Source organism: Misgurnus anguillicaudatus, chromosome 9 (genome assembly GCF_027580225.2).
Source record: "Misgurnus anguillicaudatus chromosome 9, ASM2758022v2, whole genome shotgun sequence".
Classification (NCBI taxonomy): domain Eukaryota; kingdom Metazoa; phylum Chordata; class Actinopteri; order Cypriniformes; family Cobitidae; genus Misgurnus; species Misgurnus anguillicaudatus.
In genome coordinates this window covers 2,472,005-2,499,507 of record NC_073345.2, presented here as the reverse complement: position 1 = coordinate 2,499,507, position 27,503 = coordinate 2,472,005, and the positions used below count along the sequence as shown (strand labels likewise).

General features: G+C 38.0%; 1 protein-coding gene across 1 annotated transcript in view; it reads left to right on the top strand.

Moving 5' to 3' along the window:
* The first annotated feature begins 1,161 nt into the window (after positions 1–1,161).
* The window catches only part of LOC129423731 (solute carrier family 22 member 4), a 111,143-nt gene continuing 84,801 nt past the window's right edge, over positions 1,162–27,503 (top strand). Inside the window, exon 1 of the mRNA XM_055180164.2 lies at positions 1,162–1,728. Coding sequence (XP_055036139.2) covers positions 1,330–1,728 — 399 coding nt within the window. The 5' untranslated portion in view covers positions 1,162–1,329. The remainder of the gene's footprint in view (positions 1,729–27,503) is intronic.

Genomic DNA, 27,503 nt, shown 5'->3' with positions numbered 1-27,503 from the left:
ATATCTATTAACTAAATATCTATATTTTTACACTCAAACACTAAATTTTTTCTTTAATCTGAGGGAAAAATATTGAGTGCGTTTTACGCCAATTATGCTTAATAAACTAATAACACATCATGGGGTCATGTAAACACCTAACCGGCTTATATTGTCCATGTGCGCATGTCTTCGCGTGTGAAAGATAAAAGTCACACGCGGAAGTGCAAAGTAACGCCGCGCGCTCAACTGAAGCAGTTGGCAGAGAAACTTCGAAAATAGGAGCTCATGTTACATTTCTGTAGACACTAGAAGAGCTTGATATGCCGTCGGCTCTTTGTACTGTAGGCGGTGACGTCATTACCTGCGAGAAACCTGACAATTCTCCAAGTCCCATGTAAACGCAGTTCTGCATAACCGGTTTATTGATTTGTGGATAACTATCAAAAATCTGCTTATTATATAGAAATCTGTTTTCATGCTTACATGCAAATTTTGCATGTAAGCATGAAAACAGTTTTCTATAATAAGCAGATTTTTGATAGTTATCCGCTTATGTGCATGTAAACGCACTCATTGTTAAAAGTTTGTGAAATACTCAAGAAACCACATGTTAAGAGGATTAAAAAAAAAACAATCTAAGAAGTCATCTAAATTTGCCCCCAAACTATAACCCCCCCCCCAAGTGAATTTTTGTCATTTCCAGCCCTATATCCATCTTTGAAAAACTGGTATTTCCAGTGAGTGGTTTTCAAAAAATAGGTACTGAAAATATATCAAGCACAGAGTGTGCAAGCAGACTGGATGAGGGAGCTAACGTTAGTTACTCTTTAACAAAATTTACATAACTTTAATGACACGTTTACAAGGCCACTGTAATTATGACCATCTCTATTAGAGGATTCACGTGCTATCTGTAAATTTCAATTTCCCCGTTATTTTTTAACGCTTTTCGGTTTTACTGGCGAAGTACCAAATTTAAGGATGTAGCTATGCCGCCACAGTTTTCCAAACATTTGCGTAACTGTTACCCTCTTCCAGAACTGAGATCTCTTTTCAGAAAACACCTGATTCAACCCATCAGCCTCTTCTCAAGCTGTTTGAAATAGGTTTGTTCGACTTTCGTGAACAGATTTGGTGCATTTAAAAAAACAGCTCGCTGAAAACATGATTAACTTTAATTCTAGATAAGACGAGAAATGTAGGCTACTGTAATTTTCATATCACTCACTGAGTATTGCGACGCTGCTTGCGTGAGTTACTCCTCCCATCTGTTTTAAGCAGCAGGTTTCCTTAAGAAATCCTCACTTACAACAACGCAAAGTTCATGACACACTTGCTTTGGCTGAAATGAACTTTCCAGACTACGATGATAAAACGGCGTTTCTGGGCGACTGGGGACGTTTTCAAAAGATTGTATTTACTCTTTTGTGCTTGAGCATTACTCCTAATGGCTTCCTCGGTTTATCGATGGTTTTTCTGGGCGATACACCCGCTCATTATTGCCTGATTCCCGCGGATCTCAACATCACGGACGAATGGAGGCAAGCGTCTGTCGCTTTGGACGGGGATGCCGGAGATTCTCGAGTCAGTAAATGCTCAAGACACAGACTGGATATCATACAAAACTATTCTGAAAGAGGGTTGAATCCGTGGGTGGATGTGAATGTCTCCACTATTCCCAGAGAAAACTGCTTAGACGGGTGGGAGTATGACAGAAGCACGTACATCTCCACGATTGTTTCAGAGGTAGGCTACTGCATGTCGGCTTTATTACTTAATTTTGGGAGGTTTCGTCCTTAGATATAGTCTAATGCGTTTGTGTAAAAGTTTGTACATGTATGCATTTTTAGGGTAATATTTGTAGCATGATAACATTTGTTAATATAACTTAAAAGTCTAAACTTTTTTAGTGTCATTCACACACATTAATTTACAGGCATAACTACACTGTTTTCGTCTATTGTCGGAAAAATCAGATAATAATTGTCGTTGATCTATTGCCATATTTGTAGATATTATGTTAGTTTAATGCTGTTAAGTTTTTTTAAGTAAATAAGGTAATCTCGATGCTTCGATAACCATTGAATTCCAAAACCAAATTCACAAATAAATACAAAAAGAAATGCAAATACAAGAAACCTGTATTTCCTTATTAATGTTTAATAAAAATTCAGTTAGCTCAAAAATCTGAGCGGGCATGACAGGTGCTGTTGAAATGGACAATACGTTCACATGCACATTTTAAATGTGCAATTTGTAAGATATTTGCAGTAAAATGTCCAACCACTAGGCCAGTGTTGTATATTTTGTCCAGCTGATTACTGATCAATTTCTGTAATGTTTTCAACTAAGTTACTTGTAAATCGTGAGAAAATTTCCATTCAAAACATTGAAACGGGGCAGTGCAAGCTCCTGTCAATGACGTTAATATCCATGTGACCCTTTGTCACCGCAACAGTTGCCAGACAAATAAGCAACTGCAGCTTCAAAAACAAGCCCAAAACAAGCCCAATATTATAATTTTATTAGTTACCAATCAATGAGCCTGCAACATATTAGGCTAAACTGAAACCTTTCATTTATTAGAAAAGGATAAACAAGGAGGAAAAGACAAGAATATTAATAGGAGCTGTAGATTATGTTCCATATGTATCTACTTTTAGTATTGGTATAAGACTACTTGTTTTATATATTACATATGCATTCATACATCACAAAAACATTGTAAAATTACATATTTACCTTACAAAAGAAGTCCATCCATTACACTGTCAATCATCTTCTAAGCTGTTTCATCTTGTCTATCATAACAGGCTAACGTTAGTTTTAAATTACAGTTTCGCGGAGTTTTGCGAGCCTGCGCTGCCTGCACGGTGAACGTGACTTTTCTCCAATAAGGGCGAGAAGGGGGCGGATTCGGTGGGATGCATTTACGAATTACGCCACAGCACTTATATTAACTTTGAGCAGACATCAATGCATTGGATATTAAGAAAACGGCAACCATAAATGTAAAGAAAACGGCTTTTCCTAACAAGCAACCTAATTTTTTAAATAAGCCCAAAAAACCGCAACCCGTGATTTTTTAACGCGACTTGCCAAAATAAGAAGCCCAAAGGCGCGTATTATAAGCGGACTTGGCAACTCTGGTCACCGCCTTTACTGCCGTAAAAACCACATGACAACAGTAAAATGGCGGCCAAGGAAGCGACTGGAGCACAAATTTTGTGTAAATAAAGGTATATTTTCACTTTTTACACATTTTAATTGCATTTCTAGCGAGAAATTAGTATTGTAGTTTTCAAATATGTGATCAGTTATCACAAAGGCGTTCTCTGTTTATATTTCAAACACGCTGCCTTTGAAGTGCGTCCAAAAGCCTTTCTCTGAGCTGCCTTCATGCCTCCAAAGTCATTCACTGCCTTGAGTTTTCGGACGCAGCCAGTGTCGTGGACAAATGCGGAACTATGCGTTAGCGCCTGTCGGGCTATGCGCTTGCTTATGGATTTATGGATTAAGTTACTCTTTACCGTCTGCCACTGGTTGTGTCAGCAAAGACAGCTCCCATAAGCGTACGGGCCAACCAAACGACCCAAGAAGAGTTTGGAACAAAACGAGGGAGGATCAATTTGGTGTTGCATTATCTGGATAGAGACAGCTTCTCGACAACATTTAACTAGACAGAGATTCTGATCCTGCTTGTGTTTTACGCGATGGGTGAGTTGTTTTGATTCGTAACCCTTCAAAAAACGTATGCTATTATATTGATCACAACATTAGTGTGTAGATTGTAATAAGCGCATCTTCCCGCGGCTGATATGTACATCAAGAGGTATTGTACAGCAATATAAATGGTCATTTTAAGACACTTCACAATAAGATTTGTACTGTCAATACATTATGTGAAAAATCATTGTAGATTGTAAGTTGAAAACTTAAAGGAACAGTATGTAGGATTGTGGCCAAAACTGGTATTGCAATCACAAACCTTGTGGCTAAAACTGGTAATGCAATCACACAACTGGTGGCCAGTACACAAAATGACAACAAAAACATCAGTTGAGGGCTGCAACTCCACTTTTTAAATGACAATATCCTGGCCAGACCACTGTTGTGAGTGTTATAAGTATTTGAAATGAAAATGATTTCGTAATGTCTAGTGACATATCAGGGCCATTTTATGATTTATTGATATCAATTTCTTACATACTGTTCCTTTAATTCTGTGCTTTGTTAACCATCGAATTTGGACTAATAGTGTAACATCTATGACTAACAATTTCGTTTTGAACATCACATATAAACTTACATAATGAAATAAACAATGTCATCAAACGCAACATTTATAAGACTTGATTACCTTATCCGTCAACGTGATTTCTCGTTCGCGTCTGATTGATAGCCATCAGCGGTTGAGTTAAAGACTACAAATCCCATAATTCCACGCTGCTTCAGAGCGTCATTAAACAACATCATTGTTATTGATTTGATCTGCCGCCATCTAGCGGCACAGATAATACAAATTGCATCTTTAATTTAATCCCGAATAGCTAATTCCAATTGATAACTTGTAAATGATCAATATCTAAGAGCAGGATCTATGAAATATGTGTTATATTTTTAGCATTTGAATTGTGAGTTTGTGACGTTATGCATGCTACATAGGAAAGGCAAATGTAAACTATAGTCGCTTATCAAACGCGTGTCTCCTTCCAGGTGTCATATCTGTTGATGTACAGTTTCTGTTAGGGTTGTGCAATTAATTGTTTTTGATTTTCAAATTAGAATTTTTGATTCAAACCATTACAAAAACGAGCTAATAGATAATGTGCCTTGAGCTGAAACACGCCCCCTCATTAGCATAAAGACAAATACATTAATAAATAATCAATATATAAATAAATAATTGTGAAAATAAATAAGCATAGACATAAATACATATATCAATAAAATATGTGGAAATAAATACAATTGAAAATAAATAAGTAAATGTGGAATAAAATACAAGTATACGTAATAAAAAGAGAAAAATTTGGCAACGATTATTTGGATGAGGTCTAGGGTTTGTAGAGCCTTCAGTATGGACTAAAGATTACTGCAGTATGTGTTTTAAACTCCTCTTAAAATATCAAACAGTTTCAGTTGAATATCCTTCAACTGAATGGACTTATACACCGCATTTCCAATGTAGAGAACAAATGACAGCCAATAAACTGGCAGTTAAGGCTCACTGCATTTACATTGGGGAAAATGTGGGATACTTTTGATCTCAGCACTTTTAGCAAGCTCTGCTGCTGCACAATCTATTGAATCTGATTAGACCATTAGCATCGCGCTAAAAATAATCGAAGAGTTTCAATGTTTTTCCTATTTAAAACTTGACTCTTATGTAGTGACATTGTGTACCAAGACCGACAGAAAATAAGAGAAGCACAAATAAGAATTGAGAAGCACTCCTGCAACACTCACTCCAACTAGGCCACGAGAAGAATTAACAAAGATCGTGCACTGTCGCAGTGGTGGTGACGTGATGGGTCAAATGTCATATGTTGCGCGTGTAATGGTAATTTAGACATACAAATATTGCACATATTTTCATTCGCGCTACTACCCACCCGCACGGAGTTAATTATCCACCCTTATTCCTGCTCGTGAATTTTAGGAATGTCACAATCCACCCATTTTAGACACTTTTATGTGGGCATTCGCAGGTACCCGACCCATTGCAGGAGTCTGTTTTGGTGGGGCACTGCCCAACATTCCCATACAGACAAGCTTTGCCTGCTTTAAGTGTGTTAAAAATGTATCTTGACTACTACACCACCACATGCGACCTGCCGACTGGAAGTAATGGATTTCAGTGTATTCCAATTAAAACACTGTGTACTAGGTGAAAATTAATTAATACATTTTTAATGCAACCTAATCAGTAAAATCGATTGATTACTGATACTTAATATTACTTAGTATTTATATGTTATTCTTTTAATCATGTGTCCATATGTTTGCTCAGAAAATATTTTTTTGTCATATAGGCATAGCTGTTTATGGTTTCAATTCATTTGCATTCATTTATTTATTCCACTATGGGTAATATTCATAGAATGAAGGCTCTTGTGCTGGAACGAGCTTCTTTCCCAGTTGGATTTATATTCAAATTGACATTTCATAACGACTGCCAATAGGGGGCGAATTCTGACAGTTGTGTCCGATCGGTGTGTGCAATAGAAAGGCGGCATGAGGGTAACTAGGGTTGCAAACTTCTGGGAATTACTTAAATGTAGTTTCAAAAATATCTTGCAGCATAAATTTGTTTAAAACAACAAGATTAAATGCAATTTCTGTTAAATTTCTACTCTGCACATTCTTCAGTCACATGCACACAGCACACTGCTTACTGAAAAACCTTTGAGGCCACAACCCCTACATGTACTTGCATTCTCTTAAACATGCTCTTTAAAAGATAGTGGTGCACCGACATTTTGGCCACCGAAAATGGCATTATCGGTTTTGGGCCAAAATACCCCCCCCCCCCACTCCCCCAGAAGCACAAACTCATAGGCTGCATTCGAAATTGCATACTCACTGAGTACACTGTAAAAAATAAATTGTTGGCTCAATGAATTATTTTTTAGTAACTAGTTCCACAGAAATTTTACGTTCACTCAATTTCTGTCTCCAAAGTGTTACCTGGATTGATGTTTTTTAGTTGGCCCAAATTTGACTCAAATATAAAAAAGTATGTTGGCTCAATTAGCTTTATAGTTCATTCAACTAAAATGTTTTAATCAGTTGAATCTTTAAAAACTTACAGCAAAGACTCTGTAAATTAAAATTTAAGTATTCACTCAATGTTTTATGTGTTACTTCAATTAATATTTATTATTTGGGATTTTTTTAATAATATTTTTAAATTATTTATCAAATAATTTATGCTGGTTTTGTAAACAAAATTATTAACTTCAGTAAAATAAATACAAAAGATTTTTATTCACTTATCATACAGACTGAACATACAGAATTAAGTCTTTAAATAGAGGGCATAAAACAGTCCAAAAAGCCTCCAAAGTCAGTCAGAACATCTCCAGGGCCATTTAGGAGACTTTCCTCAGCCAGTCCAAGCGGAGACTGTCTCACTATGTATCCCTCTGAGGAATATAAACACACAAACATACATAAATACATGTTTAATATAATAAAGCTTGACGGTGAAAGACTTTATTCCCTTAATAACGTTAATGTTAGGCCAAATTTCCCTCAGACATCACACATAATTAAACACTATTGGGCGGTTTTCTCGGACAGGGCTTCTCACTGACTAAAATAACTTACTGACATCTCTTAACATATCAGTGCTATTATTTTGTCTCAAAATGCACGCCAGTATTGTATTATATAAGGTTTGTTTGTAAAAATGTCCCAATTATAATAAAGACCGAGTTCTAAACTCTGTCCGGTAAACCAACCCTATATCCAGGCTTTTTATCTTAACTAAAATAGCTCCACTTTACTTCGGTCACATAACACAACACACTTCTAATATATCTTTACAAAAATATCATTACAAAAACGTCGAGTATTTGCGTCTTTGACAATTAATATATTCTAAAATTAACATTTAATTACAAACACTTACCTGACTTGAACTTGAGGAAACGGGTGACTTGTGTCCTTCCTTGTGTGAACCAGTAAGTGATTCCAGCTGTTGCGTGCGGATTGATCTCAGATGAAATGACCTGTGATCCAGATCCTTCCGAGTTAAAACATTTTAAATTCAAAATACACAGACGCACGCCCATGCATACATACATACATACATGCACACGCGCGAGGACGCGCGCGCGCACACACGCACGCACACGGGTATATTTAGAAGTTTTAAGATTGTTATGATATTGGGACTATTTCTCCACTCGCACCTTCAGCTCTGAAGTTCAAATTCGCAGGCAGTACGCAGTCCGATTATAACAATTGTGAAAGATATGAAATATCATTCAACAGCAATATCATTTAAGTGCAATCCTAAAATATGATTTAAAACATACCGGTAAACCTTTTATTATTAAGTATAAGAAATTAAAATGAATTAAATCGCATGTTTAAACGCCACAGAGATATCAGAGCCAGCAGTCGATTTCTGATGGGCTTGCCGAGGCGAGGCTGCGCTGGGCGGGGTGTGAGCGCTTAAGTGTCTGTGATTTTCTGGAGCTCTTCTGGAGCTCATCTCCGTCCGAAAGTGTCCGAGCACATTTTTAAATAGACGCTATCTATATTAACCGACCGCATATTTAAACTTAAAGCACATACATTCACGCCTGAACAACTCTTAAAATTACATTTTGTTACCAAATAACAGTAATATTATGAGCATTTTGTTGTCAGGAAACATAGCTGTCATAAGTCCACATATTGACCAGATTTGTCTTAATTAGTTCAGTCAACATAGCCATTCTGAATGTTGACTGAATTTGAAAATAACCATTCACTTAATGTTTTAAACACAGATTTATCTAGACTTAAAATAATATGTCTACTCAACTAAGCCCAAACAAGAAAATTGGTTTAACTTATATATTTTTGCCCTTCCAACATTTCATTAATTGGATTTTTTACAGTGTAGGTACCTAATTTCAATGAGTACCTACTTAACGAGCACTAAAACGCTCAACTAAAATGCTCAAGGAGCGGTCCGGCAGCTGCACATTACATTGCTAGTCCACCCCAACAGTTGCTGGCACAATAATAATGAAAAATGCTGACCAATACTTCATTATATCACACATTTGTAATGCCAGATGACAGCTGTGCTTAAATACAAACTAGACAAATGCAGGCCATGTAAATACATTTTTAGTGAAGCAATGATGTTATTTTATTTACTTAAAATAACAGGAAACATTAATAAAAAAATGAATAAATAAAACCATCACAAGAAAATGAAAACATATAGAAGTCCATACAAAATGAAAACTTTATTCAAATGTAATTTCCTAACAAACTCACATATTTACTGCCATCTCAACACAGCTGTGGCAATTCTGCAGCTTTATTTTGATGAGCTGAGCACTTTGTGGGATATCCTGGGTCTGTGCATGATGTCAGGGTGCTGAGGAACAAGCCTGTGTATGCTGGCAGACACCTCCAGGCAAGTGCATCCTCGGGGATGGTGCCTATCCTTTTGTCTGTGCACCCATCTGTCTCATCACCCCACAATCTTGCTCTTATTAATAGGGCAAGACAAGGCAAGGCAAGTTTATTTGTATAGCACATTTCATACACAGATGTCATTCAAAGTGCTTTACATAGAAATGGGAAAACAAAAATCAAAGATACATGATTTTAAAATATCAATTAAAAGAAAATAAATGTGATTTTAATAAAAACTGTTTAAATGTCTGAAAAAGAATCACAAAGGAATAAAAGTATAAAACAGTTAAAAAAAAACAAAAAAAAAACAAAAGAAATAGAAAATAATTAAAATAGGGCATATATAATATAGTGCAATCAGTTCGGACGCAGCATAGTGCTCATTCAGTAAATGCATAGCTAAACAGATGTGTTTTGAGTCTGGATTTGAATGTGGCTACTGTTGGAGCACATCTGATCTCTTCTGGAAGCTGGTTCCAGCTGCGACTGGCATAATAGCTAAATGCTGACTCTCCTTGCTTTGAGTGAACCCTTGGTATTTCTAGCTGATGTGATCCTAATGATCTGAGTGATCTGGTGGGTTTATATTCAATGAGCATATCAGCAATGTATTGAGGTCCTAGTCCACTGAGTGATTTATATACCATTAATAATACTTTAAAATCAATCCTAAATTTAACTGGTAGCCAGTGTAGCGACCTGAGGACTGGTGTGATGTGTTCATATTTTCTGGTTTTGCTCAGAATTCTGGCAGCAGCGTTCTGAATGAGCTGGAGCTGTCTAATGGTCTTTTTGGGAAGGCCAGTGAGGAGGCCATTACAATAATCCACCCTGCTGGTGATGAAAGCATGCACAGGTTTCTCTAAGTTTTGTCTGGAAACAAAGCATCTAATTCTTGCGATATTTTTGAGATGATAGTATGCTGATTTAGTTATTGCTTTGACATGACTACTGAAACTAAGGTCCGACTCCAGAATCACACTAAGATTCCTGACTTGATTTTTAGTTGTTTGACCCCTAGCGTCAAGGTATGCATTCACCTTGAGAACTTCATCTTTGTTTCCAAATGCAATGACTTCAGTTTTCTCTTTGTTTAAAGCAACACCGAAGAGGTTTTTTTAACCTTAAAATAACGTTTCCAAAAAAGTTTCAGTGGTTCATCCACACAAAACAGGGTGAATGGCGCTTTCACATTCGCTTTGCAGCCCTCTATCGGCCAAAACCGCACTAAAGAAGTTTCCAACCGTCGGGTAGTGGTCCTGTAGTTCGAGTGAAAACTACAAAAACTTGCTTTACGGCAGACCTACAATCCAATCAGAGCCAGCTATGCTGCAGTATTTACGACAGTGGTAATGAACAATTACGCTTCTAACCTGTAGGGGGAGCAAAGAGCCAGAGTTCTTTAGTGTTGCTTTAACTGAAGAAAGTTTTGGCACATCCAACTGTTAACTTCATCAATGCATTTGCACAGGGAGTCAATGGGGCTATAGTCATTAGGGGATAGAGCTAAGTAGATCTGAGTGTCATCTGCATAACTGTGATAAGCAATTTTGTTCTCTCTCATTATTTGGCTTAGTGGGAGCATATACAGGTTGAACAGGAGTGGCGCAAGAATTGAGCCTTGCGGGCCTCCGCATGTCATGGATGTCTACTCAGATTTATGGCCACCTATACTTACATAATAACCTCTCCCTTCTAAGTATGACTTGAACCATTTCAGGACCACCCCAGAAAGCCCGACCCAGTTTTCCAGCCTGTCAAGAAGTATGTTGTGATCGACAGTGTCAAAAGCAGCACTGAGGTCGAGTAGCACCAGCACTGATAGTTTGCCTGTGTCTGTATTGAGGCGAATATCATTTATTATCTTTATGAGTGCTGACTCTGTACTATGGTGTGGTCGGAAACCAGATTGAAAAATGTCAAAGTAACCATTAGAAATTAAGAATTTGTTCAGCTGATTGAAAACAACTTTTTCAATGAACTTGCCTATGAAAGGAAGATTTGAGATTGGTCTGTAGTTGCTCAATACAGTGTTATCTAGGTTGCTCTTTTTCAGGAGGGGCTTAACAACTGCAGTTTTAAGGGACTTTGGAAAACTCCCAGAGTTAAGTGATGAATTTACCACTTTTAGGAGATCTGCTTCTAAACAGTTAAATACACTTTTGAAAAAAGATGTTGGGAGTGTGTCAAGGGCACAGGTTGATGTTTTAAGATGCTGTATTGTTTCTTCCAAAATTTTACCATCAACTGCTTCGAAATCAGACATCGTAACTACTTTCTGATGTTGTGGTCTGATTTGTCTGACCCCGGCGCAGCTCAAGGATGTGCTGATCACCTTTCTGATATTATTGATTTTCTCAGAGAAGAAGTTAGCAAGCTCACTACATTTGCTGTCTGAGAGCATTTCACTAGGAATGTGACTTGGGGGGGTTGTTAGTCTCTCTATAGTAGCAAAAAGAGTCAGTGTATTATTTATGTTGTTGTTTATAATATTTGAAAAGAAAGTCTGTCTAGCTTTGCCTAGTTCCACACTGAAAGCGCGAAGGCTGTCTTTATAGATATTATAATGGACTACAAGTTTTGTCTTCCGCCACATACGCTCAGCTTTTCTGCATTGTCTCTTCATATTCTGCACCGCTGTTGAGTTTCTCCAAGGTGATTTTTGCCTGCCATTCTTCTTCCTGACTTTTACAGGAGCAATATCATCGATTGCACTCTTAACTTTCGAATTAAAGGAATCAAGGAGAAAATCAACAGAGTCTGCAGATATGCTTGGTGTTAAAGATATAGCCTTCATAAACAGCACACTGGTGATCTCATTTAAGGATCTCTTTTTGACAGACACAGATCTAGTTTCAATAGTAGGAGAGATTAGTATGTCAAAGAAAATACAGAAATGATCAGACAGTGCTACATCCTTAATAACAATTGATGAAATGTTTACACCCTTACTGATAATTAAATCTAGAGCGTGTCCACGATTGTGTGTGGGTCCATGTACATGTTGAGTCAGATCAAAAGTATTTAAAGCAGCTGTGACATTTAAATTAAACCTGATGCCATTAATGTGAGCACGTCCCTAATATGATTACTTAATAACTGTAAAAACATGCATCTGCGCACGCACACACACGTGCGGGCACATACAAACAATTCAATGCATTGGTTTAGTGCTGTTGCAGAAGACTACACGTGTCAAGCAGTGGTGCTCTCATGAGGTGCCTTTTTAAACGCATCATTCCAGCGGAACGCGATCATATTTTAAACACAATCATATATTAAACACGAGGGACGTGTTGCTACAACTCATTGAAATGCATATCATAAACAGGATTAATACCTAGTGATCTGACTTCGGACAGAGTGCAGCTTTCTGCACGTACGCGAGAGTGAGAGAGAGGCGCTAATATGCAGCGGGTCATATTTTAAACAAAAAGTAAAGTTTGCCTCAGCTCGCATGAAATGCATTAAACTGAACAAATACATAAGGATTACTACTTTAGTTTATGTTTAGACTTCGGACAGACGTGAAAGCGCGTGCAAGTGAGACAGAGAGAAGCGCAGCTGCTCATGACGCGGCGCGCTGGATTTAGTGGTAGAAGGAGACCAAGACGCGCGCATTAAGTGCAGGTACTTGCAAGAAGGAATTCTCTCTTTACAAGCTCTTCACGTTAAGTGAAGCCCACAAACCCTCATGTGAGGAAAAGCATGCATTGTGGGTGTTAATATAAAACTATGATATGATAATAATACTAATAATAACCATTCGCCAACTATCGTCATGACTATCGCCATGAAAGCCTGCCATTGGCGATATGTCTGAAGATCGTCGATACACGATGTAGCAGCCAAATTTTACTGCTGCTATTGAGATGCTATGTCTTCTTTATTGCACTAGATGTCGCTGTGTATCTATGAATGCATCAGGTATAGATAGGAAACGTAGTGTTGAGGTCAAGGTGTTAACCCGGAAGGGCAAAGGGTTTTTCACCGTTCTACCGTATAGATGTGTTTGTCATGCTGTTTTAATGTTTTGGAATAAATGGATTGCACTCTAAAGCAAAGACAACGCTTGGACTCTTCTTAACGGTAATTAAAGTTTAAACGCGTCAACCAACTCATTCCGGGAATAACTTCGTAGAAGATTAACAACGGGTAGATCTTCTACAACATTAGTCAAAAACCTGCCAGTAGTTGGGACTGTGTCTGTAAATTTATCTTTGGATCGTTTACACATTGGAATTACAAGTGCTGTTGGAAAACGCTTGGATGATAAGATCTAATGAAACTGGATTACACGGCGCCCAATGAGAAAAGGTAATGTAGCGCTATACTGTTTAATGGCCATTAACTGTGTGCACACATAAAGGGTAAATCCAATGCATTGGTAGCCGAACATTTAAATTGACTGTTGCGGGGAGAATCGTTGCTACGGACTATCGTTGATTGACTGATTATCATGGAAATTAATGTACAAACTGCTAGTAAATCTAACGTAACTAGCGATGCTAAAATACCGACTCCAAAACGAGAAATTATGTTCACTGCAAAGGCTTTCACTTGGAAACTGGACAAGTTACAAACTGATAGAAAGGCCAAGCTAAATAAAGCAAGCCTCATAAGGAAGTTAATTCAAGATTTAACCCCCTGGGGTTCAAAAACGCGGCGCCGCGTTTTGACGTGTTTTTTCCTTATCATGGCAGAATCAACTTAAAATACTCCATCATTAATAATCATACACTTAAGTGTTTGACATCATTTGAAACGGTAAAGGATCTTCTTTAATATGTGTTCATTCACAATAACAACAGATCTTTGTGTTTTTGTCAAATAAAGAAAATAAACAGGGTGTGCATCCAGACATTTCTGTCTCCGCCAGCTGTCTCTCAAAACACGTTACAAAAATCAGTTGAAACTCCGCGAATACTCGTCACACAAGCATGATACACACATCCAAAGAAAGCCTGAAATGTCTACTTTTAAACAAGCTAAATATAATCGAAAACAAATAATGCCTGTTTATGTAATCTGCATTGAAGTAAAGAGACTACCGTTTTTCCTGGCTGACTTCATTTTCTTTAATTTGGTCACGCCCACAGCTGTTGACATGGTAATGAAGACACGAGCTGTTCAAACCATAAGCAAAGCGTAAAGTTTTATCAGATTTAAAGACTTTTCACCGCATGTTTGGATTATAAACTTTATACACACACGTGAGGAATATCTTCATTTATGTCTGGACATTGAGGAAGAGAAGCATTTATCTTTAACGTTACCTTAGAAGAACAATGGAGGACGCCCTGCAGCTGGATTAGAAGTATGTAACGTTAACAGTTAATTTATACCATTTATATTTGCTATCATGTAACTTAAAGGCAGGATAGGCAGGAATTATCTAAAAAAAACTTTTTTACAAATTTGTTTAAACTGTCTTTATATATCAATACATAAGTAAAATGTAAGTACTCTGAAAAAGAGAGTATAAAAATCGAGTGTCTGTAGACCTCTCACCACTGTTTTAAACACAGCTCATTTTTTTCATTCACTCCACCCCCTCCCTTCTGGGTTTATTCTAAAGCCACGCCCCCAAAACGCATGAACGCGCGACACCGACAGCTTTGCTGGGAGAAAGATTTACCTCAGACAAGCGGAGAGGAATGAGCGTGGTGCATGTAGTAACATCATGTCACAATCACATGTAATAATACACCTACCTTTATCAGTAGGAATATAAACAGATAGGATGCTTTCTAGTACTCACTATTAAGCCAGTGTTTTGCATGGAAGAGTTTCCGTGATGAAAGCATTGTTGACTCTGATGAGGACTACACTCCGCAGACAACACTGCTACGTCGCATCGTCGACTCGTGGAAAAGCCACGTGATATTTACTCTCGCTTGATTGCTTCGTTTATTCCCTTTTTGCCTTGTTTGCCTTCGCTGACTGGATATGCAGGTACTGTGAGTTCTGAATTCACTTTCTCTGCCATGCTTGTGCTCTTTCTAGAGTGCCTCGTGCACGTTCAAATCAATCGGGTGTGCGCATGTCTGGGCAGATCCCATAGCAACGGGTGGTGCCATGGTCGCGAGAGAGTGATATTCGTGCAAGCGAATCATTTGTTTCGTCCCGAATGGAAATAATTAGCTGTGTTTAAAACAATCGTGAGAGGTCAACAGACACTTGAGTTTTATACTCTCTTTTTCAGAGTACTTACATTTTAATTATGTATTTGTATATAAAGACAGTTTAAACAAATGTGTAAATAATTTTTTTAGATAATTCCTGCCTACCCTGCCTTTAATATGCTCATGGCTTGTGCAGTTCAGCCTTCATACAGTAAGCAACCTCACAGACTTCGTGGCATCTTTCAGTAATCCTGAACTGCTGTATCTTTTAAGTGTGTGCTGTAATATGATTCCATGTTAACATGCTTATTTACAAACAAATCCGCGTGACCTCCTGTAATGGCGGATATCTTTTACATGTTTTACAGCGTTAGACACATACTTCATGGCAACTTGCTGCACTGGGATTTGCTGTAAAATGATTCCATATTGTTTACATGCAAGGCAATTCCATACATTGCGCTTTACACGCGACACCGTTTTTATGAGCACCGCGTTACACGGACGCGCCATATGCGATGTGTTTTTAAAGTTCATACGCGCTTACAGAGACGCGTTTAAAACAGAAGCTAGACGATAAGGGGATGGGCATCTGAAAACAGTCATCTGAAAACAGCTTTTTATATAACTAATCGCTGCAGATGTTTATCTGAGATTTAGTTTATGTACAAGATAGTTTATATGAATGTAGTATCAGTGACATTTACCCATCAGTTATATATGTAAGGGTATTTCTGTGGACAACTTATGCTAACAGCTGTTTATAACTCTCTTAGAGGTCTGCATCTCTCTCATCAGTACAAAACTATGAAGTGGAAAAACACTTTTTGGACATAAAGTTATATGGAAACATGAGCCACATGAAGTTTACAGCTCTGTTGTGTATCAGTTTCTTAGTTTATACAAAGTTTTTAAATAGGGTATGTTTCCAAATAAACTGAAAATGTCCTACTGACCATCATTTCTATTTTGATTATATTGTTAACTTAATAAACCTCAAACAAACATGTATACATTTGTCCTCACATTCTTTACTGTAGTTCACTCTCAGATTCCTGCCTAAAGGCTCATTATGCAGCTCATTATGCAAGCCTTTGTTTGCTAGCTGTCAATCAATCCTTCTCGCATACAGCCCGTCTAAACAAAAAGTGTCTTACAATTTCTAAATCAATACATTGTTTTATGTGAATAAGTAGGCAGGGTGATTTTCACATCATTTTAAAGAAAAAACTCTAGACTACTAGATTCTGTTTAGAAAGGTCTTGTTAAAACATGTTTTAGTATGTGTTTTGTGGACTTATATCAGTGACTTAAAAAAGTTGCTTTTTTAAAAACCACGCATAAACCGTTTTCTCTCAAAAATACAAACATAAATAATATTTTAGCTCAGTTTGTGTTACAGTATTGTTCAAAATAATAGCAGTACAATGTGACTAACCAGAATAATCAAGGTTTTTAGTATATTTTTTATTGCTACTTGGCAAACAAGTTACCAGTAGGTTCAGTAGATTCTCAGAAAACAAACAAGACCCAGCATTCATGATATGCACGCTCTTAAGGCTGTGCAATTGGGCAATTAGTTGAAAGGGGTGTGTTAAAAAAATAGCAGTGTCTACCTTTGACTGTACAAACTCAAAACTATTTTGTACAAACATTTTTTTTCTGGGATTTAGCAATCCTGTGAATCACTAAACTAATATTTAGTTGTATGACCACAGTTTTTTAAAACTGCTTGACATCTGTGTGGCATGGAGTCAACCAACTTGTGGCACCTCTCAGCTGTTATTCCACTCCATGATTCTTTAACAACATTCCACAATTCATTCACATTTCTTGGTTTTGCTTCAGAAACAGCATTTTTGATATCACCCCACAAGTTCTCAATTGGATTAAGGTCTGGAGATTGGGCTGGCCACTCCATTACATTAATTTTGTTGGTTTGGAACCAAGACTTTGCCCGTTTACTAGTGTGTTTTGGGTCATTGTCTTGTTGAAACAACCATTTCAAGGGCATGTCCTCTTCAGCATAGGGCAACATGACCTCTTCAAGTATTTTAACATATGCAAACTGATCCATGATCCCTGGTATGCGATAAATAGGCCCAACACCATAGTAGGAGAAACATGCCCATATCATGATGCTTGCACCTCCATGCTTCACTGTCTTCACTGTGTACTGTGGCTTGAATTCAGAGTTTGGGGGTCGTCTCACAAACTGCCTGTGGCCCTTGGACCCAAAAAGAACAATTTTACTCTCATCAGTCCACAAAATGTTCCTCCATTTCTCTTTAGGCCAGTTGATGTGTTCTGGGATTCTTAAAAATAGATTAGCTTCACACAGACGTCTTCTAACTGTCACAGTACTTACAGGTAACTCCAGACTGTCTTTGATCATCCTGGAGGTGATCATTGGCTGAGCCTTTGCCATTCTGGTTATTCTTCTATCCATTTTGATGGTTGTCTTCCGTTTTCTTCCACGTCCCTCTGGTTTTGCTTTCCATTTTAAGGCATTGGAGATCATTTTAGCTGAACAGCCTATCATTTTTTGCACCTCTTTATAGGTTTTCCCCTCTCCAATCAACTTTTTAATCAAAGTACGCTGTTCTTCTGAACAATGTCTTGAACGACGCATTTTCCTCAGCTTTCAAATGCATGTTCAACAAGTGTTGGCTTCATCCTTAAATAGGGGCCACCTGATTCACACCTGTTTCTTCACAAAATGTATGACCTCAGTGATTGAATGCCACACTGCTATTTTTTTGAACACACCCCTCCCAACTAATTCAACCAATTGCCCAACTGCACAGCCCCAAGAGCGCGCACATCATGAATGCTTGCTGGGTCTCATTTGTTTTCTGATAATCTACTGAACCTACTGGTAACTTGTTTGCCACGTAGCAATAAAAAATATACAAAAAACCTTGATTATTCTGGTTAGTCACATTGTACTGCTATTATTTTGAACAATACTAATATATATATATATATATATATATATATATATATATATATATATATATATATATATATATATATATATATACAGTGGGGCAAAAAAGTATTTAGTCAGCTACCAATTGTTCAAGTTCTCACACTTAAAAAGATGAGAGAGGCCTGTAATTTTTGTCAAAGGTACACTTCAACTATGAGAGACAAAATGAGAAAAAAAATCCAGAAAATCACATTGTCTGATTTTTTAAGAATTTATTTGTAAATTATGGTGAAAAATAAGTATTTGGTCAATAACAAAAGTTTATGTCAATACTTTGTTATATACCCTTTGTTGGCAATGACAGAGATCAAACGTTTTCTGTAAGTCTCCACAAGGTTTTTACATATTGTTGCTGGTAGTTTGGCCCATTCCTCCATGCAGATCTCCTCTAGAGCAGTGATGTTTTAGGGCTGTCGCTGGGCAACACGGAATTTCAACTCCCTCCAAAGATTTTCTATGGGGTTGAGATCTGGAGACTGGCTAGGCCACTCCAGGACCTTGAAATTATTCCTACGAAACCACTCCTTCTTTGCCCGGGCGGTATGTTTGGGATCACTGCCATACTGAAAGACCCAGCCACGTTTCATCTTCAATGCCCTTGCTGACGAAAGGAGGTTTTGAGTCAAAATCTCACGATACATGGCCCCATTCATTCTTTCCTTAACTCGGATCAGTTGTCCTGGTCCCTTTGCAAAAAAACAGACCCAAAGCATGAGGTTTCCACCCCCATGCTTCACAGTAGGTATGGTGTTCTTTGAATGCAACTCAGCATCTTTCTCCTCCAAACACAAGAAGTTGAGTTTCTACCTAAAAGTTATGTTTTGGTTTCATCTGACCATATGACATTCTCCCACTCTTCTTCTGGATCATCCAAATGCTCTCTAGCAAACTTCAGACGGGTCCGAACATGTTCTGGCTTAAGCATGTGGACACATCTGGCACGGCAGGTATTGAGTCCCTGGCTGCTTAGTGTGTGACTGATGGTAGCCTTTGTTACTTTGGTCCCAGCTCTCTGCAGGTCATTCACTAGGTTCCCCCATGTGGTTCTGGGATTTTTGCTCACCATTCTGGTGATAATTTTTACCCTACGGGATGAGATCTTGCGTGGAGCCCCAGATCGAGGGACATTATCAGTGTTCTTGTATGTCTTTCATTTTCTAATAATTGCTCTCACAGTTGATTTCTTCACACCAAGCTGCTTACCTATTGCAGATTCAGTCTTCCCAGACTGGTGCAGGTCTACAATTTTGTTTCTGGTGTCCTTTGACAGCTCTTTGGTCTTGGCCATAGTTGAGTTTGCATTCTGACTGTTTTAGGTTGTGGACAGGTGTCTTTTATACTGCTAACAAGTTCAAACAGGTGCCATTAATACAGGTAACAAGTGGAGGACAGAGGATCCTCTTAAAGAAGAAGTTACAGGTCTGTGAGAGAAAGAAATCTTGCTTTTTTGTTATTGACCAAATACTTATTTTCCACCATAAATCGCAAACAAATTCCCAAAAAATCAGACAATGTGACCCTCTGGACTTCCTTCCCCATTCTGTCTCTCATAGTTGAAGTGCACCCATGACGAAAACCACAGGCCTCCCTCATCTCCCCAAGTGGGAGAACTTGCACAATTGGCGGCCGACCAAATACTTTCTTGCCCCACTGTACATATATATATATATATATATATATATATATATATATATATATATATATATATATATATATATATATATATATTTGAATCTCAAAATTGAAAATCGAATGTGAACCCACGGAACGAATATTCAAATATTCTGGTCCAGCCCTACAGTTAACCGACAGGCTACTGTGCCTTAAGACCTTCCAAAATACATGTGAGATTCTTGAACAGTGTTTTCAAGCAAATGCGCATGGAAGCCTATTATGAAAAACATGAGAATGATGATGATATGTGTGTGCCTTGCAGTTAATAATACAAATGATGTCAGATGAGAATACTAACAGAGAGAGAGAGAGAGAGAGAGAGGGAGAGAGAGAGAGAGAGAGAGAGATTTTCAATTCAACTTTATTTTAACAATTATATATCAGAAGCACAGAAAACAAAAAACAGCACAACCAACACTTCTTCACATAAAACCTATTTAAAAAGACAATGCCAATTCACCTTCCTCAAAACCAGAACATAATACTTCATTCACACCCCAAATCTCTACAAACATTGGTATACAATCTAATACTTATAGTAGGCAAATTCAACTTTCAATCTTGCTACCACCAAACCTAAAAACATAGGAATCACATTTATTGCACCCTGCCCCAATAAGTTGTTTTTCCTTGTTTTCCAGATGGCAAGTGTTGCGGTGCCTGACAAAAAGTTGATTAACACCAAAGTTTTTTTTCCATTGAGCAGTGTATTTGGGACCATAAATGAATAATTGTAAGGAAAACTCTTCACCTAGGGACAAATACCATTCACTTAAAAGAGAAAAAAGATCTCGTAAACGTAAACACTGTGCAAACAGATGAAATAGAGACTCTGTTTCTGAACAAAAAGGACACCCCACCCCAACACTAGGATCAAGGTGTGCCACATGTCTGTTCGTAGCTATAGCTCCATGTACAATCCTCCACTGGAGGTCACCTGTCCTCTTGTCAATCGGACATTTGTTCAGAGCACGCCAACACCCTTTAGGGGAAAAGTCAAGTCCAAGAAAGTCTTTCCATTTTGTTGAAAGAACACCAGTGAGCATACTGGCATTGGACAATTTTACACAAGTCAAATACATTGCCTTTTTTCCAACCAGTTCAAAATCGTCCAAAACAGGGATTTTAAAAGTCAGCAAATACTGCTCATCTTCTTCCCAGTTTTCTACAGCAGCAGAAACGGTGATTGCAGGGAAGGTGTAGCCGATCCCTCCGTCCATTGTTGAAGCACATTGGTGTTCTCTAGAAATGTTTTATAGTCACCTCTCAAACCACCACATGTTTCAGTATAGAGCTGCTGTATCAGTCTCACAGATTTAACTCCACTCTTTCGACTTATTTCTTCCACACTGTTGCTTAACACATGACCCAGCTTTGTATATCCAGCATTCGTCAATCGTGACCATAGATGTGCAGATGGTAATACACTTGGAATAAAAGGGTTTTGGAGCAATGGTTCTTCCAACAACCAAAGACCAGGTGCCAATTCTGGTGGTCTAGATATTGCAAACACTTTCCATGCCTCAAATAAGGACTTGTAAAAAGGGGTAAGATCTGCTAGATGCACCTCTTGTAGGTTCATTAGGAATAGATGTTTATCTAAACCCAGCCTGCCTACCCTCCGCAGGAGGACTGTAGCAACATTGGTCCAAGCAAGATCGCTGTTGTAAATCAGTCTCTGAGAGGCTTGTAAGAGTCATTATTCTTGCCTTGATATCTACCAAGCCTTGTCCCCCTTCTTCTTTCGGAAGATACAGTGCCGCAGAACGCACCCAATGTTGTCCTGACCAAAAAAAGGAAACCAAGTGGCTATGGATTGCTTGAACAAGTCCTGCTGGGGGTTGTAGCACATTAAATCTATGCCACAGTATAGATGCCACCAGGTTATTTGTAATCAAGACTCTTCCCCTGTAGGACAGCTGGGGTAGCAACCAGTTTCACTTAGACAATCGAGCACACACTTTCTCCTCTAAGCCCTCCCAATTTTGTTTCTGAAAATCCTTAGTACCAAAATGTATACCTAAAATTTTTTAACCCTCTGATGCCCAACTAAGGTTACCAGGTAACGATGGAAGATTTTCTAAATCCTGCCCTACCCACAGAGCCTCGCTCTTATCCCAATTCACCTTAGCTGATGAGGCTTTTCCGTAAACATCAAGAGCATCAGACAAGACTTTGACATCATTCATATTGTTTACAAATACTGTGATATCATCCGCATAGGCACTTAAGACAATTCCTGTATTGTTAAGAAGCCCAGGTACATGAAAACCAGACATTTTTTTTACGTAATTTGCAGAGTAAGGGTTCAATCGCTAGGCTATATAGTTGTCCCGATAAGGGGCAACCCTGTTTTATACCTCTGGTTACAGGAATAGGACGACTTAATCCTCCTCCCAATTTAACCATACAAGTAGCACCGGCATACAATAATTTGACCCATTTTAAGATACCTTCACCTAGACCAAAAGCCTCCAACACATTAAAAAGATAGTTGTGATCAACACGATCAAAAGCTTTTTCTTGATCCAGGGAGATTATACCAGTTTTAACTTTAAAACCTCTGCATGTGTCCAAGTCAAGATGTCCCGGACTAAAAACAAATTATCAGATATTGTTCTTTTTGGAACACAGTATGTTTGATCCTTATGTATCATCAAATGCAAATAGTCTTTAAGCCTATTAGCAAGGCATTTAGATAGCATTTTATATTCTGTGGTCAGTAAGGCGACTGGTCTCCAGTTCTTCAAGAGGGTCAAATCCCCCTTTTTTGGCAGCAGTGACAAAATGGTGTTGACAAGAAACAGGCAACAGTCCATCCTTTTTACACACTCGAAAAACCTCATAAAGATCTTGTCCGATTAGATTCCAAAAACACTTATAAAATTCGGGTTGTAAACCATCGATACCCAGGGATTTTCCAGAATGAAGCTGTCCTAGGGCGTCAGTTAATTCTTGGTAGGATATATCCAAATCCAAGGCCATCTTTGAGTCACAGTCTATTTGGGGTAAGTCCTGTAATAATTGTTCCAAACAGTTTGCATCACATTGCTCTGCAGTGTAAAGATTGGAATAAAAGTTCACTGCATGATGACACATATCTTTAACATCAAAAGTAATTCTCCCATCAGGAAAGCGTAAACACACCATTTGTTTTTGCATTGCTACTTTGTGCTCTAAACTAAAAAAATAAGCACTTGGAGCATCCATATGTGTTATAGAAACAAATCGAGATCTAACCAAAGCCCCTTTAACTCTTTCATTAAGGTAAGATCTCAGCTCTGTTTTTTTCTTTTGTAAATTATTGTTTAATACAGGATCACACCCATTAATTAAATCCATTTCTATAGTTGTTATCTCCTCCTCAACAGCCTTAATTGTTTCCTTCAGCTTTTTTGTGGCATTGGCAGTATACTGCAAACAAAACATTTTGATATTAACCTTCCCTATATCCCACTATTGTCTCAAATTGTCAAACATATTTTTCTTTTCCCTCCACTGCTTCCAAAACAACTCAAAATACTTGCAAAATGTTTTGTCTTGCAGCAGTTTAGTGTTAAAGTGCCAAAAAGATGACTTATTTAAAGTCTGAGAAATACATATTTCTATTGTGACCAATTTGTGATCCGTAAAAACCATTGGAGTAATGAAACAGTGACTAACTTGACTATTAAGATGTTTAGACACATACACCCTATCCAAACGAGCAGCACTCACTCTATTATTATTTACTTTGACCCAAGTGTATTGTCTCACATTAGGATTTTTAACTCTCCATGTATCCAAAAGGTCAGCTGTTTTTATTAACTTTGATAAAAGAGAGGACGATTGAAAATGGGGTTCTTCAGTATTGCGATCAACAGTAAAATGTTCAGTACAATTCCAGTCCCCACCAATAATTACACTGCCATCATTATACCCTTGTTTTAAAAAATTACTTAGTACACCAAAAAAAAAACTCTCTGAACCAATATTTGGTGATAAAATAATAAATGCTTCCCTCAATATCAGCCTTAACTTCAAGCAGGCGACCATTTATTATTTCTTTGACACTCAAAATATTAATTTTTAGGCCAGGTGAAAAAAGGATTGCCACTCCAGCACAGCACTTAATGGTATTGTGGCTTAATTTATATTGCCCTTTCCACCATCAACCCCACTCAACTTCATTGTTACTTCTGAAACAAGTGCTCGTTTATGAATACTAACAGAGAGAGAGCGTACCTCATTTACAGCCCATATATTGACAATCATTGGAAAACATCCTGTAAGTTTATAGTAGGCATATTCAATCTTGAGTCTTGATTTCATCAAACCCAGAAACATTAACAAAGGATCTAATGTATCTCTGCCCAGCATCTTATTCCTCCTTGTTTTCCAAATAGTCAGTTTAGCAATACCAAACACATAATTTAATAAAACCAAAGCATTTTTGCGACTGACTGAATATTTTGGTCCATATATAAATAGTTGATAAGAAAAATCTTCACCCAAGGCTGATGCCCATTAAGTTAAGATGGTAAACATATTGCCCAGCCATGCACATTGTACAAACAGATGATAAACAGATTCACTTTCAGAGCAAAACAGACAGCACACTGTTGTATTTGGATTGAGGTGCACCACATGTCTATTTGTTGCTATTGCGCCATGGACTATGCGCCATTGCAAATCGCCTGTTTGTTTGTAAATTGGCCGTTTATACAATGACCGCCAACAGCCTTTGGGGGAGGTATTATCTCTAAAAAATTCAGCCTATCTAGATAAAATCACTCCAGACAAGGATTGTGTATTGGTCACTTTAACACAAGTCACATATAATGCTGTTTTCTCAGCAGACTCAAAAAGCTGCCCAGCTGAGGAGTACTAAAGGACAATATGAGATTTTCCGTCTTCTGCCATTGTCTTGAGTCAGCAGCTACCATTAGGGTTGGAAAAATATATTCACATCCAGTTTCCCAATCATAAACATGATTAGAATTATTAATGAAAAGTCGCTGATCAAAGTTCAGTTCTCCAAGCACTTCATCAGTGAGCTGTTTCAAAAATCCAGAAAAAAAAGAAAAGCAATTCCCGCACTCAGATTTGTGCCATGACTAAGGATATGATGACCCTTCCACCACATTCCCCACTCAACTTCATTATCAGCATCGCTATGCATTTCTTGTAACAATATAACATTTAACTTTTTTTGATGCATTATTTCAGACACCAAAGCTCTTTTGTGCCTATCCCTCCCTCCATTAATATTTAGTGATCCCACCCTCAATGAATCCATATATAATAAAAGGAAGGGATAGAAAAAGAACAGAAAAGAGCAGCAAAAAAGGAACACCGCGTGATGCATGGTTAGTAGTTTACAAAAAAGCTTTTAGTTTCCTCTTTTTATCCACCTTTCTGTATTTTTCTAATGGATTCTAATCTCCCTGCAGTCTCTACAAAAGTGCTTAAAGCATAAACTTCCAAACCAAGAAATTAGAACAGAAAAAATCTAAAAATGTAGAAATATAAGGATATTCAGAGAGCTCAGGTCTCACCCACCACCGCTCTCAAACTACTCCCAGCATGCACTCAGAGAGAGAGAGAGAGAGAGAAGCAAATTTAAAAAGAAGTGAGTGTATGTCCCTCAGAAGTTCTTGACGAAGTATCAAGATCAATGGCCATGCCTTCGCCCCTCTAAACTGCCTAGTCATGCGTTTTGCAGAGTGTGCAATAATGATTTTGACATTAGCCATCAAGGAGGATAGACATGCTTTTTCTAGACCATTCTTATTTAACAAATTAGGCCATTATGTGTGCCTATATAAGCTGCAGCTGCTTTTCATAAATGACCATATTGTTTTTATACTGTCTGCTATATGTTTCTGTACATATAAATATAACATAAAGGCTATATTATAGGATTATGCCATAGTATGATTTATTTTCATTACTATTAAACAATTAAATGTGAGATTATCGGTTTGTATGAGCACACATAACATTAATTAAATATTGTTGAAACAAAAATTATTTTTATTTAGGTGTTCGAAATATTCACTTTCAACGTATAGTGATGTTCAAAGTGTAGTAAAGAGAATCTGCTGAAAAAAACAATTTTGCCGTTTTTACTGTGAAAACATTTATGATAAAAGGATTTAGAATATGTGTGTGCGTGTGTGTGTGTTTGTGTGTTGCAGACTGCCGACGCCATGTGGAGGGTATAAAAAGTAGCTGCCACAGATGCAGTGCCAAGATTCATTCTTCTTACAGTCCCAAGACCCTAGGACTATACGATCAGAAACATTTTAAACAACACCTAGCAGAGCACAATATACGTTTAGCTGTGGCAGATCATGCTGGCCCACTGTTCATGAAAATGTTTCCTGACAGTAAGATAGCAAAATAGTATGGCTGCGGTAGAATGAAGACCACTTCCATACTTGACAACATTGGCCAGCAATGACGATGAGTATCTCACAAACATTATGAAAAGTTCTGCATTCAGTCTGGCCACAGATGGCAGCAAAGACATGGATGACATAAAGATGTACCCAATTGTAGTAAGGATTTTTGATGCCAGTTTCGGGAGGGTCGTTGTTATGCTACTTAAGATCTGTGAATCGTGAGAATCTAAGGGGAGAGCGATATTTGATCTACTTGATGAAGAGCATAAACAAAGAGGCATACCATGGTCAAATTGCATCAGCTTTGCAGCTGACAGTGCTGCTGTCATGCGAGGTTTGGGGAAAGATGTAGCAGCTTTTTTGAAGGCACAGTATTCGCACATCTATTTAATAGGTTGTCCCTGATACACCTAGCTGCAGAAAGGTCATCCAAGGAGCTTGGTGTGAATGTGGAAGACTTGCTCGTCACCATTTACTACTATCTAGATAAAAGCAGCAAGAGGAAGTAAAATCTGCGTGATGATTCAGGTCATGTGTAATACAGAGGTTTGGAAGATCCTTAAGATGGCTTCAACCAGATGGCTCTCTCTGGGGCAGTGTGTGAACCGTCTTTTGCAACAGTGGGATGCTAACACCGTTTTCTCTGAAAATGAGTTGAATGCAGCGAAGAAAAAGAAGACCTCAGTTTCCTCCAACATGCCAAAGTCTGATGCTGGTCCTGTTTAAAAATCCAAGCCACCACCAGTTTACCTGCAACAGTGCAGCCCAAGCTGTTCTCTGCCACCCTATACTTATGCTGCCCACATCCTCTCCTGGTCCTGCCCAGATGCCCAAACCACACCCTCCACCAGTTATCCTGCAACAGTGCAGCCCAAGCTGTTCTCTTCCACCCTACCTATGCTGTCCACATACTCTCCTGGTTCTGTCAAGAGGTCTAAAGCAACACCGCTTATTAAACCAAAGGTTAAACCCCTGCACACACTGCTCCACAGTTTGACTTGACAACTTTCCTCTTCAAGCAAAAAGAAATCGGAAAGAGAGCTGCAAAATAAAAAGAAAAGTCCAAGTCTAAAAAAACAAGAAAAAAGGGGATCTAACAAAACCTGAAAAGGTATTTCAGTTCCTCATCAATCCTGTGTCAAAGGTCTGTGCACTTTTTTCTGCAGAGAGCCATACCTATTTTTGTTATTGGCAACA